This window comes from Protomyctophum parallelum (assembly GCF_964188405.1).
Source record: "Protomyctophum parallelum genome assembly, chromosome: 22".
Taxonomy (NCBI): Eukaryota; Metazoa; Chordata; class Actinopteri; order Myctophiformes; family Myctophidae; genus Protomyctophum; species Protomyctophum parallelum.
In genome coordinates this window covers 21117939-21138779 of record NC_139714.1, presented here as the reverse complement: position 1 = coordinate 21138779, position 20841 = coordinate 21117939, and the positions used below count along the sequence as shown (strand labels likewise).

The 20841-nt window shown below is 44.2% G+C and overlaps 1 protein-coding gene across 1 annotated transcript in view; it reads left to right on the top strand.

Annotated features, from left to right (window-relative positions):
* The first annotated feature begins 355 nt into the window (after nucleotides 1-355).
* The window catches only part of usp6nl (USP6 N-terminal like), a 31622-nt gene continuing 11136 nt past the window's right edge, over nucleotides 356-20841 (top strand). The window contains exons 1-7 of the mRNA XM_083758229.1: nucleotides 356-432; nucleotides 6338-6380; nucleotides 6861-6941; nucleotides 15274-15381; nucleotides 16321-16430; nucleotides 19674-19722; nucleotides 20575-20695. Coding sequence (XP_083614355.1) covers nucleotides 6903-6941; nucleotides 15274-15381; nucleotides 16321-16430; nucleotides 19674-19722; nucleotides 20575-20695 — 427 coding nt within the window. The 5' untranslated portion in view covers nucleotides 356-432; nucleotides 6338-6380; nucleotides 6861-6902. The remainder of the gene's footprint in view (nucleotides 433-6337; nucleotides 6381-6860; nucleotides 6942-15273; nucleotides 15382-16320; nucleotides 16431-19673; nucleotides 19723-20574; nucleotides 20696-20841) is intronic.

Sequence of the window (20841 nt, the reverse complement as noted above, 5' to 3'; positions counted from 1 at the left end):
AAAGGAGCCAGTTTAGGGTGGTTTGGGCATCTGGTTAAGATGCCTCTCGAGCCTCTCCTTAGGGAGGTCTTCGATGCATGTCCCACTGGAAGGAGACCCCCCCGGGGCAGACCAAAGGCGCAGTTGGAGGAAACACATCGACTCACTGGCCTTGGACTGCCTCGGGATCCCCCAGGAGGACGTCACTACTGTTGCTCTGGAGAGGAATGTCTGGAGCTCTCTGTTGGAGCTGTTGCCCCCACGACCCGACTACGGATAAGCGGTTGAAGATGGATGGATATTTGTTTAGAATGCACACATTTCTGGTTCATTGTTATTCATGGTTTCGTCCACTTGCTTTTTTTCATTTCAGGGAAAGGAGGCTATTGTGGAGCCCTGGGAGGACACCAACTATCAGCTGTACAAAGTCGTTGACCGATTCGGCTTCCGCCAGTAAGGACTCAAGGACACGCATGCACGCAAGCACTAGAACCACAAGCTATTATTTCTGATAACTAACTTAATAACCTTCAAAGCAGTTTGAACAGTAGCACCACTTGGAGAAGAGAGAGAATGAAAGAGTCAAGACCTTAAACATCTGTGTGTGCGGGCGTGTGTGCGTGTGTGTGTGCGTGTGTGTGCACGTGCGTGTGTGGCTTTGGCAGAGCTCGCAGGGAGCCTGCGAGGCTCTTAAACAGCAGTGTGCTAAAGTGTTATATATATATATAGGCTGGCACATGTAGGCAGGAAGCTGCTGGGTTAGCCACAATCACAGGGCATCAGTGTTGGAGCTCCAGCGCTGAAACACGGACATAAACCATGCCCTAAGGAGGCGGCTTAGAGAGAGATGGAGGGAGAAAGACAGCCATGTTGTGTGTTATTTGAGTGTTATTTGATTGGTAAAGACAGACGTCTGTGTGCTGAGCCGAGAAGCAAAATACGGCCCTTTAAAAAAAGCTGAGATCTGTTATTTTAACCAATCTGTAGATGACACAATTTACAATTTAGGCGTTTAGCAGACGCTCTTAATCCGGAGTGGTTTACATTAAGCAAGAACAAGAAACATGACAATACATCATATACATAAAAAAGTAGTTATCATGGATCATACGTAAGCTAAGAACGTAACAGTGGAATATCTATAATGGAACTATGCATATATACTATATAGTGCTAAGTCTACATAAAATGCTATCTAAGTCTACATAAAATGCTATCTAAGTCTACATAAAATGCTATCTAAGTCTATATAAATGCTATCTACTGTAAGTCTATATAAAATTCATGCATTATCTTTTTTTTGTTGCTTTTTTGTGTTTGATCGATGTGTACTGACAGGGCTCCAGAGTGCAAAAGACAAGGGCAAAACCAAGGTCTGGCTCACAGGACAGTCTAGCCCATTGATGCCTGAGGCCAAATGTGGGAACGCCTTCTAGGGCCTGACCTAAGGTTTCTGAAAACCTTCAAATTCGGATGTTTTTTTTTTTTAATAGTTATGTTGCTACATGTATAGCAATAGCTGATGAGACACAGAGAGCGCGCCGGCATCAAGGGTAGAACAACGTATACGTTGCACCAGGCGTCAATGGGCTAGAAGAGCATTATTCATTCAGCTTTTGAGCCACGGACCAGCATTTGATGAGATTTAGCCTCTCGAACCCAAAACCAAAGAATATTTTGGTGTCGTTGGATAAGACTTTGTCTACGATTCCTTGCTCTTGGCAAACGTTTATCAAAACAACAATCCTTCTACGTTCTCTAATTGTGTAGACTTTGGGTAAATGAAGTATTGCAGATGTGTAACAATGATTTAACTCTTGATACTGTAAAATGAAACCAAATGGACCCATATGGGTCCATTTGGTATCAAGAGTTAAAGATCTATTATATCAGGGTCCATTTGGTTACCAACTGTCCTCACCAGTGGTGGAAAAAGTACTCAAATGTTGAAGTAAAAAAAGGACAGGATACGGCAGTGCAGAAATACTTGTAGGCGATCTACAAGCTCACAATGCATCACATTGCGACGCATCGTGAGCTTGTAGATCGTCTATTTTCAAATGGCCGAAATGTATATAGGGTTGAAGTGGTTAATGTATGTTTGTAATAATAATCCAAATCTACAAAGTAACTAGTAACTAAAGGTTTTAAATAAATGTAGTGGAGTAAAAGTACAATTTGGATCCGATCATCCGAGATATAGTGGAGTAGAAGTAAAAGTATTGGAAATCGGAAATACTCAAGTAAAGTACAAATGCCTCAAAATTGGACCCATTTTGGGCGGGAACCCCTTTTAGTGTAAGCATCATGTTATGCTTTAGCTATTGAAAAATAGCAGATCTACAAGCTCATAGCGCGCCACCGAGTGGCGCGCTATGAGCTTTGAGCTATGAGCTTTGAGCTATGAGCTATGAGCTTTGAGCTATGAGCTATGAGCTTGTTAGGTCTGCTGTTTTTGAAAAATCGAAAAACGACTGACATAGAAACATAGCTTTTTCAGAAAACTGTCAGGATTTAGAAGACATTTATAGAATCATTCCCAGGTCAAAATGGGTTAAGCACTTGGTTGCTTTCCACCACTAGTCGTCACAAAGGGCCTGGAGAGGAGACAGGAGGTGATGCAACATTTACACCAGGATCATTCACCAGTGATGTTGTCCAGAGTGTCAGTGTTGAATTGAGGAGAATTCCATGCTAGAAGGCAGTGCAAAAGCGCATTATTGGCCATTTCCCCTACCATAAGCCCTCAATGAATTGAATTGAATTGCATTGGATTTAATGGGGCATTAAATCGCTCAAAAATCTTTTTTTTTGTATATATATCCTCTCTTCATAATGTAAATAGTATCCCAAGCGGCACACTTTACTACTTATTTTGATGGAAATAAGCGAATTAGCACAAAAACCCAACCCCCATTGAGGGCTTATATTAGGGGAAATAGCCAATAATGCACTTTTGCACAAAATAACACCTGGACCTCTTGGCATGGAATTATCCTTTAAATCAGTGGTTTTTCTTATTTTTTTTCTTAATTTTTATCCCATGATTTTGCAACCATTCTTTCACCCAGTCAGTGTCAATTGTCTAATGTAATCCTGGACGCTGCACTTCCTCTGCCAACCTGGCAGCATGAGGTAGCAGACTGACCTCATGCTTCCATCTATGCATGAGGAGTCCAAGCTGCTTCTTTTTCACCTGACAGGGAGGAGTTTCGCTGGCCGGACGTAGCACGTGGAAGGAACACAATATTCCGACCAGTTCCTTTCCCCTCCATCAGGCGCCCCAGCTGGCCAGGGGGAGGCAGTTTAGAGACCATGTTTACTGCATTTTTTTTGTGAGGGTACCTACCCTAGGGGACACACGGGGAGAACATGCAAACTTCACACATAAGGCCCAGAAAGACACAGAAATCAGTGTTTTTTTTCTTCATATCAAGGTATTTGAGCCACGCACCACCATTTGATGACATTTAATTGCGTAGACTTCTTGTAAATTGAGTAATGCAGATGTTTAACAATAATGTAACCCTTGAGAAGTATCATATGAAACCAAAATGGACCCGGGAGGGTCCATTTTACGCTTCTCAAGAGAAAAGATCTATAAGGGTCCATTTGGTTACCAACTCCATCATTGAGCTGCATGGGGACTAATGAACACTAAGGATTTGACTGTGTGCATGTGCCGTTGAACCCCTTTTCTGCCTGCTCACTCTCCCTGAGCAGAGCTTCCTGGTTCGGAAAGGTCAGAGGTCATGGAAATCCCAGAGCAACTGCACAGGAAGCGAGGTCGAGTCCCAGACTTGTGTTTCCTTCCACTCAGGGACATTTTCGCAGATTTAAGATGCAAATAGTGATGATTTAAAAAAATAAGTATATATTATTTGCCAGTCTAGGATGAAATTGTAGCAACGTCAGTTTTATTTTTTCTTCTCAAAATACGTGTGACGGAATTATGGACCATCTCCAGGCAATAACAAGTTCTGATGATCTTGCATATACTGTACATGCAAGATCATCATTAACACTGTCAAGTAACACTGCTTTCTGCATTAAATGGCTTAGTGCAAGGCACTATAACCTGCTCATCAGGAGCAGTCTGGGGTCCAGTGAGTTTCTGCATTGTTTGTCTAACTATGTCTATGGGCTGTGTCCAGTTTAAGCACCATAGAGGTTGTCTGTGCAGTCGGTAGTGCTGTCGCCTCACAGATAGAAAAGGTCCTGGGTTCGACTCCCGCCGGGGGCGCTGTGGGTGCTGGGGGCTTGTTCTCTCCTCCGCGCAGTGGTGGAAAGTAACTAAGTACTTCTACTTAAAGATGGAGTGCCATGATTATTTTCCACCCTGAAACATGATCATCAGGTATTATTATTATCATATAAGGAAGAAGAACTTTTTTCCAAAAAGTGTACAGTATTTGTTAAAATCATGCTTTTATGTGTACTTTGCTTGAGTATTTCCAATTTTTACTTCCACTCCACTACATCTCGGAGCCAACATTTTTACTTTTACTTCACTACAATTATTTGACAACTAGTTACTAGTTACTTTGGCGATTTAAATTTAGATTAGAAAAAAATACATTAACCACTTCAACCCTATACATTTCGGCCTTTTGAAAATAGCCGATCTACAGTACAAGCTCTCAATGCGTCGCAGAGCTTGTAGATCGGCTATTTTCAATACATTTTCTACACACTTTGAACTTGTGAAATGGGACATTCTGCAATATGAATACTTTTACTTTTAGTACTTTAAGTGCATTTTGATGCCGATACTTTTGTACTTTTACTTGTAACGAAGTAGTTCTAAATTGCAGTATTGGTACTTTTACTTAAGTACTTTTTCCACCACTGCCTCCGTGTGCCCATCATCATCAGTGGCCATACCCGAGGCGGGGTGTGGCCAAAGGGCCTTTCTGTGTGGAGTTTGCATGTTCTCCCCGTGTGCACTCACAAAAACCCATTCTGATCTCTACACTGCCTCCCCCTGGTCAGCCTGATGGAGGCGAAAGTAACTGGTCTTGGAATCTTTCTTTCTTTATCACCTTTATTTATACACCTTTTTATATACAGTTGAGGGCAAGCTCTCATTTTCAACGTAGCCGAGGGTTACAATACATAAAATACAGTCACAAAACAATACATCAAACAACATTATAAATCAGGGTAAATTACAAAGGAACTTTATACAGAACAACCATCAGTGAAATAAATCGATTGAAGCAGGAGCAATCATGGTGAAAAATACTCTGGAGCATTCCTTTGAACTGACCGAAGGATGGCAGGGAGCTCAGTTTTAAGGAGTTTTGGAGTTCATTCCATGAAGTTAGGCCATTGACAAAAATAAAGCTGAACAACATCCACATGCTATGTCCTACTAGGGATGATTCAAATCATTAAGAAAATATATTATAAAAATAAAAAAAGGGAACAGATCTATCAACAGGTACTCTTTTTGAGCATGTGCCCATCGTGTAAAAGTATGTCATTCCTGCAGGTCAGGGGCAGGCCTGTGATGCCTGGCTCAAAAGCATTAGAAGGATAACAGAAGTACTTTCAACATCTTAAAAGTACAGTTTTGTCATTCTATTGAGTTTGTGTCTGTCAAATACACAGATATTGTTGTCCATTGTTTCTGCGGGCAGCGTCTTTTAACCAGGCTAAGAATTCAACATCTAATTTGTTGGCATATTACTAAAGTAATGCACCTGTAGAACGAACTACAGCGTATTACTCCTGGTCATAAGTGATGTAATATTTATTCCTTTTTAACCCATTCTGACCTGAGATCAGATTCTAAAAATGTCTTTCAGTTTTCTGAAAATGCTATGTTTCTATGTCAGTCGTTCTTCGATTTCTCAAAAATAGCAGACCTATAAGCTCGAAGACCTATGAGCTGGAGAAAGCATAACATAATGCTAACACCAAAAGGGGTTCCCAACTTCCCGCCCAAAATGGGTAATAATGAACAAATTGCTCTTCCTCAGTAACTTGCCCAACACTGAACCACAGGGACACAGCTATTGGGGAATTTTGGATTATGATGTAACTATGGAGTGACGCTGGCCATCTGTCATATGCTGATTATACAGTATCTATGAGATGCTTGAGCTCAGCCCCTGACCAAACCAATGGTGCATTCTCAATCTCAAGTAAACATAATGAACGTGAAATAAACCTATATATATATATATATATATATATATATATATATATATATATATATATATATCAATATGAAATACTGCATTGCATCTCCTCACTCCTTGTCCAACTTCTTCTTCTTCCATATCCCTCCCCCCTCCCTTCTCTCCTTTCCTGCTCGTCTATTCTTCTCTGCCCCCCCCCCCCACTACTCTAGTGAGAAAGAACTACCGGACTCTGACACACTATTGGAAGAGAGGGTGAGTGATGTTGATTCTCTTTAAATCATTCCTTTTCACTCATAGCTCACCTTCACACCCCCCCCCCCCCCATTGACCTTCACAGCTAATAGTGGAAAGGAAAATGGGCTGATTTGCACAAATAATCATTTCTGACCGTGCTGTAAATAGACCCGAAGGTTGCTGAGCGCGTAGAAAGCTTTTCTCCCCTAATGTCTCTGAGTGTTTTTACAAAGTCCTCCTCATTAGTTAAAAATCCTTTTCTTTCCAGGGTTCGTTACAACAGAGTTGAATATATTATTCCTTTGGGTTCGCAGTAAGAGCTTAAAATAACAGCTAGTGTTATTGTGTTCCATTGCCTTTGACACGACGTCATTATGACGACTGATCATGGTTATTATTTTAAGACAATTTTTTTTTTTTTTTTTTTACAAATTCAAAGTCACGGCCGTCTGAGAGAGAAGTATTTTAAACGTGTCACGTCCTCCTGTGTCCGCTCAGCAAAAACACCTGGAGGTGGAGAGGACCACCAAATGGCTGAAGATGATGAAGAGCTGGGACAAATACAAGAACAGTGAAAAGGTGAGCATGCTTTTAGTCCGTGTCCACATGCAGGGTAAATGGTGCATTTATGCTTTTAGTCCGTGTCCACATGCAGGGTAAATGGTGCATTTATACATACAAATATGTATGAACAGGAAGGACTGCAGTGTCAGTTGTATTCAGTGTACTCTGTGAAATGTGTCATATAATGTATTCAGTGTATTCAGTGTATTCTAAAAACGCCGGGACAACGCTCCACACGTCCCAAACTCTTCTCCCTTCTGGCTCCAAAACTGTGGAATGCACTTCCCATTGCAGTCAGAACTGCAGCATCACTCCCAATCTTCCGCTGTAGTCTGAAAACCCACCTTTTCAGACTCCATCATGGCCCATAGCACTTACCCTACCCCCTTAGATAGCATTTCTGTAGACTTAGATAGCATTTGATACAGACTTATAGCATGTTATGTAGATAGCACTATAATTGCATTGTATATAGTCATAGCACACCATAGTACATATGTATAACATAGTAGTATATATATATAGTTTATATGTATAGTCTCATAATATAGATATTCCACTATTACTTTCTTAGCTTAAGCATGTTTCATGATAAATGCTTTTTTGTGATGTATTCCCATGCTTTTTGTTCTTGCTTAATGTAAATCGCTCTGGATTAAAAGCGTCTGCTAAATGCCTAAATTGTAAATTGTAATTGTAGTGTACTCTGCGAAATGTGTCACATAATCCCATATTGGATGGGCCAAAGTGGCATGACACGAAAATAAATATTTCATTCATTCATTCATTCATTATACTGTATAGACCAGGGGTGGGCAATTTTGGCGAGGGCCACTATATTTCCACACTCACTCCAGAGGGGCCACGTTGCATAATAATACTTGAATTGAAAACCTGAATCATTTTTTGCTATTCTTCAATTGGAATCCTGATAAGTAACCCTTTTTTTATTGAATTTCAAATGCATTTAGTTATAGTTATGTTAACTTTATGTACTGTTAACATACTACATTGGACACAAAAAGACAGTAACATTTTAATATAGAATGTATAGATATTAAGTACTAGTAATTTAATACTAGTTGTGCGTTTGGAATTGTAACAGCTGAAATCAATACTATAGGCTATCAGTATTCTGATATTAACATGTGGGCTCTATAGTCTATACTATAACTATAGAGCCTTTATTCAAAGTGCTTCATAACGTGCATTCCATTCATACGCCTATTCACACACCGATGGCGGCGGAAACCATGCAAGGCACCAACCAGCACATCTGGAGCAGGCTAATATGGTTTCTGCCTCGGGTTTGAGTAAATGGTGCGCTGTGACTGGCCAGTCGCTGTGATTGACAGCCTACACCTAAACCTAACCCTAACCTTAACCTCAGTAAAACTATACCTAAACCTAACCCTAACCTTAACCTCAGTAAAACAATACCTAAACCTAACCTCAGTAAACTATATGCCTAAACCTAACCTCAATAAAACTAACGCAGTGGCTGGGGGGCGTTTCCAAGAACCCGAATCCGAGGCAGAAACCATATTAGCCTGGAGCAGTTAGGGCCGGGGTTCAGTGTCTTGTTGACCAGGACATTTCGAGAGGGAGTCGGACCTGGGAACCTTCCGATCCCCGAGCGAGCAGTTGCTCTACCTCCTGAGCCAGTGAAATACATTGAAAACTCTAGTAACTAGGTCGCGCGCTGGTGGTCTAGTAACTGTGGACACGCACATCTTGACTCTCGTCTCCTGTAGTTTTCAGAAAACTGTCGGGATGTAGAAGACATTTGTTTAATCTGATCTCAGGTCAAAATGGGTGAATTCCTCTCATCATGCCCTCCTCCATGTCCTCCTCCCTGGTTGGTTGACGGCTCAGACGGAGTGTCGCCGCCAGGGCTTAACTTTGCCTCAGACGACGAGGCCGGTTAGAAGGAGCTGGCTGTCTGTTATAGCTGTCCTCATTAGTGCCTGATGGTTTTACAGCTATGGCTGTGATAGGAGGAGTGTCGCAGAGCCCTGGGGGGACGCTTTCACCACATGTGGTGGGATTTTTAGACAGGGAATTTGAATCATGCTCATCCATGGCAGTAAGCAGCTGCTCCCTACTGTTTTTTTTTTGTTGAGGAACTGTGTAGCAAGGCGGCGGTGGCTCAGAGGTTCGAGTTCAAGGTTCAAGGTTGTTTAATAGTGTCCCCGAAGGGCAAAAGGTTTTACAGCAGGTCATAAGGCTTGAAACACATATAAATACATCAGTCAGACCAAAGTTATTGCTGCTGGTCGCAAGCGTGCGCTGCGCCCGGCCTACTTGCATCTTCAGAAAAGAAAGGAAAAGGATAGGGGGGTGGGGGAGACAGAATTTGGGTGGGGGGTAATGACAGAGAGGGAGGGGGTAGGGGGCAGAGACATCACATCACATTACAGTTGCGAGTGGGCCGGATGGTAACCGCAAGGTTGCCAGTTCGAACCCGGTGGGCTCCCCCAGAGTTGGTGTCGAAGTGTCCTTGAGCAAGACACTGACTGAACCCCTAAATTGCTCCCGGTGTGCTGGTTGGTTGCCTTGCATGGTTTCCGGCACCGCCATCGGTGTATGAATGCAGTGATGTAAATAGGTTTTCAATGTAATGAGTCCCGAGATGCAGGTATGGTGTTTTAGATGAGTCCCACTTCAACCACGTTATAGGAGTCATATTTTACAAATTGCAGCATTTAACTCCCATTTCATATGGTTATAATGTGGTTATATTCATGTAGAAAACAGAAGAAGAAATGATTATTATAGCTAAAGCTAGCAAAATAAACTAGAATCAAAAACAGTACAGTAGTGCAGAGGTCGTTGTTTTTTATTAGCTTAACCCTTAGCTATAAACTGAGTTTTGGGACGCAACATGCACCCTATTTAAAATTGAATTGTGAATGTGTGCGTGAAATTGAACGGGTGAATGTAATGCACAATCTATGTAAAGTGCCTTGGATAAAGGCCGCTATATAAATGCACCATTTACCATTTACCAAGGACACCCCCCCCACACACACACACACAGACGCACACAAACACTCCACTTTCTCTCTGCACCTTGACCCTGAGCTTCCCTCGGTTTCTGTTCATCTTCTTTGCTTCGAGGGTATTCTCTTTCATCAGCCCAACGCCACATGGCTTTCCACGCGGTGAGCAAGCCACGGTTGATGATACAACAATGCTCTGTCTGTATCCTCACCTCCTGGCTGTCGAGGATATATCGAGGGGACCAACGCAACCATGCAGTGCTGCTGATGCAGACGCTGCAGGCGTGTTATAGCATGGTGCACGCTGCTGCATTCATTTTTATTTTAGCATGCCATTAACCCATTTAGACCCAAGGACGATTATTACAAATGTCTTCGAAATCATGATAAACATTTATCATGATAAATGTTTTTAATGACAGCGGTTCTCAAACTATTTCACGTCAAGGTCCCCTAGAATTATATAGTATTTGTAAATGGACCCCGTGGCTTCTGAGTTCTGATTGGTCTGTGGTGCGGCGGGTTGGGGGGGAAAAAAACAAAACACCAGTTTGACGTTGTAATCAATGCGCGCCGCTGCAGCTACACTGCTAAAAGCACACTAATAAAAGTCCTTGCACGATATGACCGACTGGGCACGGTCGTGGCATCTTTAAGTACTTCACCGCAAGTCCCTCCTCGCTGTTGTTTAAATCAAATGGACTGCAGGCTTGATTATAATCAACTAACTTTAGCATTATCCCCAGAATCGTGGTGGCCTCTTTAACCCATTTTGTGCGGGAACCCATTTTGGTGTTAGCATTATGTTATGCTTTAGCTATTGAAAAATAGCAGATCTACAAGCTCGTAGCGCGCCACCAAGTGGCGCGCTACGAGCTTGTAGGTCTGCTATTTTTTTTAAATCGAAGAGCGACTGACATAGAAGACATTTTTTTTTAATCTGATCTCAGGTCAGAATGGAAAACTGTCAGGCTGTAGAAGACATTTTTTAGAATCTGATCTCGGGTCAGAATGGGTTAATGGAAAGACTGTAGCCCCTGTATATAAAGCCGGACTAAATCGATGCAGTGCAGAGTGCATCGTTGGATGATGTGTGGGGTGGGGGGTGTGGTGGAGACTCTCACTGGACAATGCTGATTCAGGGTTGGTTGGTTGGTTGGTTGGGTTGACAGTCTATCAATGCCGCCCGCCGTCGAGGTCCCGTGAAGTGCAAGGCGCCGTGACCTCTTGATTGGAGAGAGATTAGATTAGAACAGTCACACACTATTAGTTCACATCAACCCCACCCGCCCTCCATTTAATTCGGGTCCCATGGTACACATGTGTATAGGTTCAAGGTGTTTTATTGTCACATAGATGTACAGGTACAGCATTGTGAAAAACTTTCGTTGGGTGATGCTCCACAATACACATAGTTAAAAATAAAATAACAATACTAAGTATAAAATTCTAAAAGTTTTAAAAGTTTTAAAAGTTTTAAAGGACTCAGGTCAGTATACAAGGCCGTAATACCACGGAATGTTCAATGTTCATTTAGGCTTGTTGAGCAGTCTCACAGCCTGAGGGATAAAGCTGTTCTTCAGTCTGTTTGTGTTGGCTTTGATACTCTGGTACCTCTTCCCCGAGGGCAGCAGCCTGAAAAAAACTGTATGGGGGTGCGTGGGGTCCTTAATGATCCTCAGGGACTTCCTGAGGCATCGCTGAGTGTACAGTTCCTCCATGCTGGGCAGCCGACACCCAGTGATACGCTCGGCTGAGCGCACCACCCTTCTGAGGGCCTTGTGGTCCCCGTCTGTGCAGCTCCCATACCAGCTGGTGAAGCTGCTTGTCAGAAGGCTCTCGATCGTCCCTCGGTAGAAGTTCCTTATGATGTGGGGGCTCAGGCCGAACTTCTTCAGGCGTCTGAGGCCATATAAGCGTTGTTGCGCTTTTGCAACAACCGCAGTTGTGTGTACCTCCCATTTCAGTTTTTCCTGGATGTTCACCCCCAGGTACTTGAAAGTTTCCACCCTCTCCACCACAGCGCCGTTGATCGTGACAGGAGGATGTGGGTCCCTCCCCCGCCTGTAGTCCACGATGACCTCCTTGGTCTTAGAGACATTCATCAGGAGATGATTCTCCTCACACCACCGCTCTAAGTTGGTCACTTCCTCCCTGTATGCTGCCTCGTCGTCTCCGGTGATCAGCCCCACCACCACCGTGTCATCAGCAAACTTCACGATGGTGTTTGTGGGGTGTGAGGCCACACAGTCATGTGTGTAGAGGGAGTACAGGAGTGGGCTGAGAACACAGCCCTGTGGTGCTCCTGTACTGAGGGTCAATGGGGAGGAGGTGCGGTCGCCCACTCTCACCACCTGGGGGCGGCCCGTCAGGAAGTCCAGGATCCAGTCGCACAGAGCTGCGTGCAGACCCAGATCCTGGAGCTTAATGACGAGCCTAGATGGAATTATGGTGTTGAACGCCGAGCTGTAGTCCACGAAGAGCAGTCTTGCGTAGGTGTTCTTCCCCTCCAGGTGGGAGAGGGCAGTGTGGAGGACATGCGATATGGCGTCCTCCGTGCTCCTGTTGGCACGGTAAGCGAACTGCAAGGGGTCCAGGGTGGGGGGGAGCATAGGACATATTTTTGCCTTAACCAGTTGCTCAAGGCACTTACTGGCTATGGGTGTGAGGGCTATGGGGCGCCAGTCATTGAGACTGGTCACTTTCTGCTGTTTGGGGATGGGAATGATGGTGCTGGACTTGAAGCAGGTGGGAACAGTTCTGAGGGAGAGAGACTCATTAAATATCCCTGCAAACACCCCTGCCAGCTGGTGGGCACAGGCTCTCAGGACACGTCCCGGGATGCCGTCTGGACCGGCTGCCTTCCGTGGATTAATCCGACTGAAGGAGCGGCGGACGTCGGCCTCACTGATGGTAAAGGGACAGTCAGAGGGGGGTTGCGGGGGGGTCTGTTCTCCCACAGAGGTGGAGGTGAGGGAGGGAGCAGTCGTGCTGGCAGAGGGTTCAAACCTGGCATAGAATGTGTTACCACGAAAACCGCCATTGCCATTAATCTACGTCAATTAAAAGCAATTCATGAATGTTACGCTCAACGCCTTAACTTATTTTATCACTCTATGGTGTTTGAAAATGACCTGCCCTGATGACTATTATGAGAGGTTATCATATACTGATTGCTGTCACCTGATGAAGGCCGTTCACGGCCGAGACGTTGTGTCCTGATTTAAGAATGGTGTTTTAACACGATACACACTGTTGGAGCAAAGACTGTGTGCGGACCACTCCTTCTCTGTATGTACCTACCTTTTGTACAGCACCAGCAAAGAACTGGACGTGCGCCATGCAGCCACCTGCTTTTTAAACTAGCTTAACGCCAATGCCGTGGCTCTACGGCAATTGGCATTCTCTGTTTCTTTCAATCGCCTGTATCTCCTATTGCTTGTCCCAGATGGCGTTTTTGGTCAAAACAAGGTTTATTCCACGGCCGGGAGCCGACGCTGTGATGCCTTCCATTACACTCTGACTTCCGGTCTGGAAATGTGGCTTTTCAAAATAAGAGCTGACCAGGGAAAAATGGAGGAATGCTGGCGTGAATTATATCACCATTTATCAATAAATGCGCTCGTTTCGTGCACACGCCCCCGCGACTCACCAGACCTGGATTCTGTTTAGCTTTTTTATTTTTTTTACGCTTGCGTTGTCGCAGACCTGTAGCAGACCTGTCGTTGATCCAGGCAACAACGTCTGCGTACACCCCTGCCCGTTTGAAAGGACCCTTCAATGACTGTCTCTCTCTCTCTCTCTCTCTCTCTCTCTCTCTCTCCCTCCCTCGCTGCCTCCTGCACGCCCTATCTCTCTTTTCCACGTGATAAATAATTCAGAGACATATCAGGATTATAGATGAAATGCGATTAACCTAGCGTAACCGTGCACTCTGAACGGCACACTTGAACTATCGTGATTGAAGCACTGTACTGTACTGCACACACACACACATACACACACACACACACACACACACACACACACACACACGCCATTCATAACACTTCCCTATCTGCTTCCTACCTCTCCACTTGTTGGCTTTTTAATAGCCATGGTTAGTGAATTCACTGCTCCGATTAGCCTTGCTGTTCCAGCAGTTTAGGTAATCTTTCACGCCCTGAGTCGCACACACTTCTCTCTCTCTCTCTGTGGACACTGAATTACTTGAATCTCTTCTGCATGCGTAGCACCACCCCAGCCTTTCTTCTAGCGAGCACGCACGGCACGCACGCACGCACACACGGCACGCACGCACGCACACACGGCACGCACGCGCGCACACGCACTGTCTTTGTTGGAGCATGTCCAGCCAGATGGTCAAAGCTCACCTTCCAAGCCCTTTTCCTTCTCCTCAGGGAAATGTGTGGCTGCAGAGCACGCTCATGCACTCATGTTGTCCTTACAGAAACTTTTAATGAACATGGTGTTCATTAAAAGTTTCTCTCTCTCTTATTTTTTTTTCTCCTGACTCCCTCTCACCGCACCCGTAACTATGGGCTCTAAACCCACGCTAAACCCATTATCCCTAAACTTCTTTGACTTTTCTTTTACTATTTTGAAAAACATTTTTCAATAGTTAAAATAGCCAATCTACAAGCTCACGGCATGTCAATGTAGAACGGCTAGTTGAACTATTCAAAAGTGTTTTTCAAAATGGTAAAAAATAAATAAAAAAAAGAAGGCGAATAAGTTTAGGGACTGCCAGACTGGATTACTAGCCAAGGTGCCTGGACCATTGAACCATATAGCCCAGGCCTGCATCTCACCTATTTTGACTGGAACATGCTCAGGATTGTTGCATGATCTTTGAGACCAAGTGTTTGCCACTGCTCGAACTATAGTGCCCCAGGAGGACAAGCATAAACATTTATAGACAGTTTTCACAAAATATCATTGTTTATACATATTTCTTTGAGATTTACATTAGCCTATTTAAACACACCATTTTATTGAAGAATAAAATTATACGATCGGGACATCCCTAGTGATAAACATTCCGAAATGTAAAACACAAACAAACATTTCAGATCCAACCTAAAGACTTTCGGATGGTCTTCTTTGTATCTTTTGTATCCAGAAGCATTGGGTGTAGGTTTTTAGCTGCCATTCTGTTCTAGCCCCTACACTGAAATAAGATGTCCCTGCAGATGTTTGTCTGGACATTGTCTGGCTGCGAGAAACGACGTACTCAACAGCACCGTGAGAGTGTGCGAGCAGTGCACGTGGGCGTGTTTTGAGGTGAAGAAACCCTGTCCTCCCTCTAACAATGTTTCCTCCACCCCGGGTTCCCTTCCTTCCAGCTGGTGCGGCGCATCTATAAGGGAATTCCCCTGCAGCTCAGAGGAGAGGTGTGGGGTCTGCTCCTTGACGTTCCCAGAATAAAGGAGGAGAAGAAAGACTTCTATGAGGTGAGAGATGTAGGGAAACGGGACCTGAAATCATACGGCATGTTTTTATCTGGCCCTAAAACATTATATCTGTATTCTCCCAGGCTGCACTTCCAGTCAGAGTCAAATTAATGTGTTAATTTGTCTATTGTAACTCAAGGAGTGTACAACTGTAACTAAATGTGACCACATTTGACTGAGAGACTGCCATTGGATTTATTTTGAATTTTTGTTCAGGAGATATGGCTTATAGAGTAATGTGTTGCAGAAAATAGCAAGTTGAGAAAACATGTTTAAGCATGCATTTCATAATTACATGTCGATTTCAGCTCTGACACTATATTTCAGACATGCTCTAGTGTGTGAAGAGTATGCCTGTGCTATTAACTCATTTAAAAAAAAAGCTGGAATTTGCGCGATGGCAGTCTCTCAGTCAAATCTGGTCACAAATGGACCGTTTACAGCCATTAAGTTACAATCCCAGGAATTAACACGGCACAGCAATTTTGCCGTCACAGAGGGAAAAAAAGACACCCATGGACACCCATGCCATTTTAAGAGATAATAATGTGCACCACAGGATCCCTCATTATAGCACAGGCCTCATAAAGATTCACATGGCAAGTCAACAAGCAGTGGGCTTTATTTCTTTTGCTTCCACAGAGGTGTCATTATTACGGGCCGCGGGAGGTTCTGGAGGATGTGTGTTTGTGGCAAAGCAACTAAAAAGGGAAGTTTATTTTTCCTCTGAGCCCAGAGTCGGGGGCCTTTTATTAGTGGGCTGTGCCGACAGGCTAGATCAATGAGAGCATGCAGTATAACGCAGGATCATTTCTCTTTGAAGCTTCTCTCTCGGCACGTGCGCTCTCTCTCTCTCTCTCTCTCTCTCTCTCTCTCTCTCTCTCTCTCCCTCTCATGTTCTCGCTTGCTTGTTTGTACGTTTGTTTCCTCCGTCCTCAGAAGCTAAAGGCCAGAGCAAGAGGGCTGTCCCCCGACATCCGTCAGATTGACCTGGACGTCAACCGCACCTACCGTGACCATCTTATGTTCATGCATCGCTACGATGTCAAGTGGGTATTCATCCCCTAAACTGCACCGATGTATACTGTGTGGATACATTCACTGCACCATCATGCACTGTGCATTCACTGCATGTCGGTATAGTGAATGCATTGTGGATACATTCACTGCACCAGCATGCACTGTGCATTCACTGCATCATCGGTATAGTGAATGCATTGTGGATACATTCACTGCACCAGCATGCACTGTGCATTCACTGCATTATCGGTATAGTGAATGCATTGTGGATACATTCACTGCACCAGTATGCACTGTGCATTCACTGCATTATCGGTATAGTGAATGTATTGTGGATACATTCACTGCACCAGCATGCACTGTGCATTCACTGCATTATCGGTATAGTGAATGCATTGTGGATACATTCACTGCACCAGCATGCACTGTGCATTCACTGCATTATCGGTATAGTGAATGTATTGTGGATACATTCACTGAACCAATATACGACGAATGAGTGAAGTCTTCTAATCTTTTACGTGATATTCTTCAGACACTGAACTACAAAACGTCACAATCCGTTCACGACCGAAAGCAACCGCAACACTATAAACGCAGCACACACACACACACACAAGCAGGAGAACACCGAGTTCAGAAAATGCCACAATGCGTAATTGGTTGTCCAGTGCCACAGCTGCTCCGCTGACGTTTCATAGTGTGGAACTGAGAGAGAGCACGTTTCCACTTCTCTGTGCTTTGACTTCTGACATCCATGAGGAACGGGAACCAAAGTATTTGCTCTTCAAATATCCGCTGTTTCACACCACTGAAATGACCCAGTGGGCCGTATTCCAACACTCATATGTTAGAGAGGGAGAAGGCACTGGAGCAAACTCATTTAGAGCCTTTTTTTTTTAACCCATTTTGACCTGAGATCAGATTCTAAAAATGTCTTCTACATCCTGACAGTTTTCTGAAAAAGCTATGTTTCTATGTCAGTCGTTCTTCGATTTTTCAAAAATAGCAGACCTACAAGCTCGTAGCGCGCCACTCGGTGGCGCGCTATGAGCTTGTAGATCTGCTATTTTTCAATAGCTAAAGCATAACATAATGCTAACACCCAAAATGGGTTAATCACAGGGTGCAGGCAAAAAGTATGTGATGTTTCGATGTCAATACACCAGGTTGCCAGGTTTACGCGCAGCACGCACCGATCATCAATACCTTTCGCAGCTTAACACCCTGAGCGGCAAGGACGGAGTTCTCCGCCCCTATCAATTAGTAACGCCCAGCGCTGCAGGACAGAGATTTATCAAAAGGACGGAGATTATTGATATGACAAAACCGATTGCATCGCGCCACAGGCTGGGAGCGCCTGTTGCGCAACATCCAATGCTATTTTCCGGTGGGACGTCATCGAAAATGTGCCCCCCACTCCCCCCCCCCCATTTTAGCCGACGAGATTGAAAATCTTAAAGCGTTAATAACTCTTGATCTAAATCATTCCGTCCAATTCTAAGAAAAGCAGCAGCGGTTCCATCGTTCCAGACCCAATACATTTTTCCCATCGAGATTTAAATTATTTGAAGCCTAGTATCAAGCCATCCTGGATCATTGATGCTTCATGACCATAATAAAACATTTGATTCTGTGAAAGAAAAAAAAAAGAAAGTCAAAACAAAGGGTATTTATTAAATCTAATTTATATATAAAATATATATATATATGGATCCTCACTCTAGGGTTAAAATAATTGATATACGGGTAAATAATATTTTTGGAAATCTCTGTGGGGAAGGAATGCGTGTCTGGAACCAGAAAATGGCCACCACTGCTATGCCCTTTTGGCATGGAAACGTTGTCACGTAATTTGCTCCAGCGCCTTCTTCCTTCTACTAGTCTGACTCCTCCTGAGACTCACTAACCTGACTCCGCCAGATTGCGGCAGTATTGAGTTCACAAGTTCCCACCTCCTACCTTGATCTGGTCTCTCTCTAGCCGAAACGATGAACCCGGAAGCAGCGGGGACAAAGATCTGATATCGCCATGATAATAATTTCGAGTTGTAGTCCCGTTAGGTTGCGTTTATATGTGCGCCGTGGCAACAGCTACAATACGTCACCAGTCTCGCGTTGATCCCGCCTCCAGCGGCCGCATATCGCTCCGGTCAGCGTTTGTCCGGAGTGCATCGTCTCTGCCCCGAGAGGGACCAGATGGGAGCAGGAGGAGGGACTCACTGCTGCCACCAGCTGGCGGAGTCAGGTTAGAGACTCATCGGACCAGCCTGAACTTGGCTTTGAGGCCAATGGAACCCCATTGGTACTGCAGCTCATCTACTGTGCTGCAGTGGTTCCCACACCTTTTCATGCCAAGGACCCCCAAATGTACACTAATTAGCCTGCGGACCCCCATTTGATGGCATTTCTATCTCTGAGGCCCCAATGAATATTGTAAATGCAATGTTAATTTAACTCTGAGAGTGTACAAATGGAACCAAATGGACCCCATTTGGTTCCATTTGTACACTCTCAAAGTTACAGACCCATAAGGGTACTGTACATTTGGTTCCAAACTATAATTTAGCTGGGGACCCCCTGGAACTCGCTCAAGGACCCCTGGGGGTCCCTTGACCCCACTTTGGGAACCACTGATCTACTGTGCTTGGATTTAAATGTATTTTTAATCAAAATCATAGTTTGATTAACTGTACATGAGTTGTGTCTCATGACCTGCCAACAATGGCTCACAAGTAACGCATCGCATTACTACATGAGTACACGTGAGCTTGTAGATCTGCTATTCTTCAGAATGCGACACCGGGGTGTGCATCCATATATCCAGGTATAAATCTGCCGTAATAAGACGCTCCGGCCGTTAACTCAAACAACTCCACAACAGCCGGATGGAAAACACCGCCTGTACAGTCATCATCATCATGGTGCGAAGAAGAGCTGTTGACTCATCTGTCCAGAAAGCACTGGAAGAACCACTTCATTGTGTACAGACTGGTGAACACCTCCTGGTTGTCCTGCAGTAACACACACAGTAGTATAGTTTAAGAACCAGTTTAACCCATTTTGGACTGAGGTCGATTAAAAAGGCATTTTTTCAGAAAAAGAAACATGTTTCCATGTCATTGGTGCTCAACCTTTTTCACGTCAAGGACCCCCAGAATGATCTCTCGGAAATATATATTCAAAGATTTGCACCACATTTTTACGACTTTTCAAAAAATAGCAGACCTACAAGCTGAGATGAGAGTCTGTGTCTGTGTTTTGTGTTTACAGGCAGCAGGCCCTGTTCCATGTCCTCACCGCCTACTCCATGTACAATACGGTGCGTCACTCACTCACGCACGCACACACACACACACACACACACACACACACAATGTCTAGAAAACAGACACATTTTTACGACAAGAAACTTGGACACCACATTTTTGATCTCATATAAGAACTGTTTAAAAAGTAAATAAATCCTCCAGGCCGTTTCACTCATGGATATGAAGAATCAACTGACTACAAAAAAATACTAATGTTACTGCTGCAGAATTAGTCAAATTTCCGCTGGAAAAAGACTGTATCAAATATGAGTGACTGACTGTCATTACCCCATTTAGGCCTGACGTCGGAATAAAACAAAAAGTCTTTTAACCCATTCTGAACGGGAACCCATTTTGGTGTTAGCATCATGTCGTGCTTTAGATATTTAAAAAATAGCAGATCTACAAGCTCATATCGCGCCACCGAGTGGCGCGATACGAGCTTGTAGGTCTGCTATTTTTGAAAAATCGAAGAACCACTGACATAGAAACATAGCTTTTTCAGAAAACTGTCAGGATGTAGAAGACGTTTATAGAATCTGATCTCAGGTCAGAATGGGTTAAATCCTGACAGTTTTCTGTAATACCTATATTTCATGTCAGTGACCCCAAACATTATATGTAATTGGCCGCCGACCCCCATCTGAAAATATGTTGTTCCAAGAAGGAGCCCTCGGAAGCAAAGCAGGAAGAACATCGATCTGGATCACTGTCTGGATCATTCTGCCTCACTGTGTGTGTGTGTGTGTGTGTGTGTGTGTGTGTGTGTGTGTGTGTGTGTGTGTGTGTGTGTGTGTGTGTGTGTGTGTGTGTGTGTGTGTGTGTGTGTGTGTGTGTGTGTGTGTGTGTGTGTGTGTGTGCAGGAGGTGGGATACTGCCAGGGCATGAGTCAGATAACGGCTCTGTTACTGATCTACATGAATGAGGAGGATGCGTTCTGGGCCCTGGTCAAACTACTGTCTGGACAGAGGCACGCCATGCACGGTATGCACACACACACACACACACAGTATCAGAACACACCATCCATGGTATGCACACGCACACACACACACACACAGTATCAGAACACACCATCCATGGTATGCACACGCACACGCACACACACAGTATCAGAACACACCATCCAT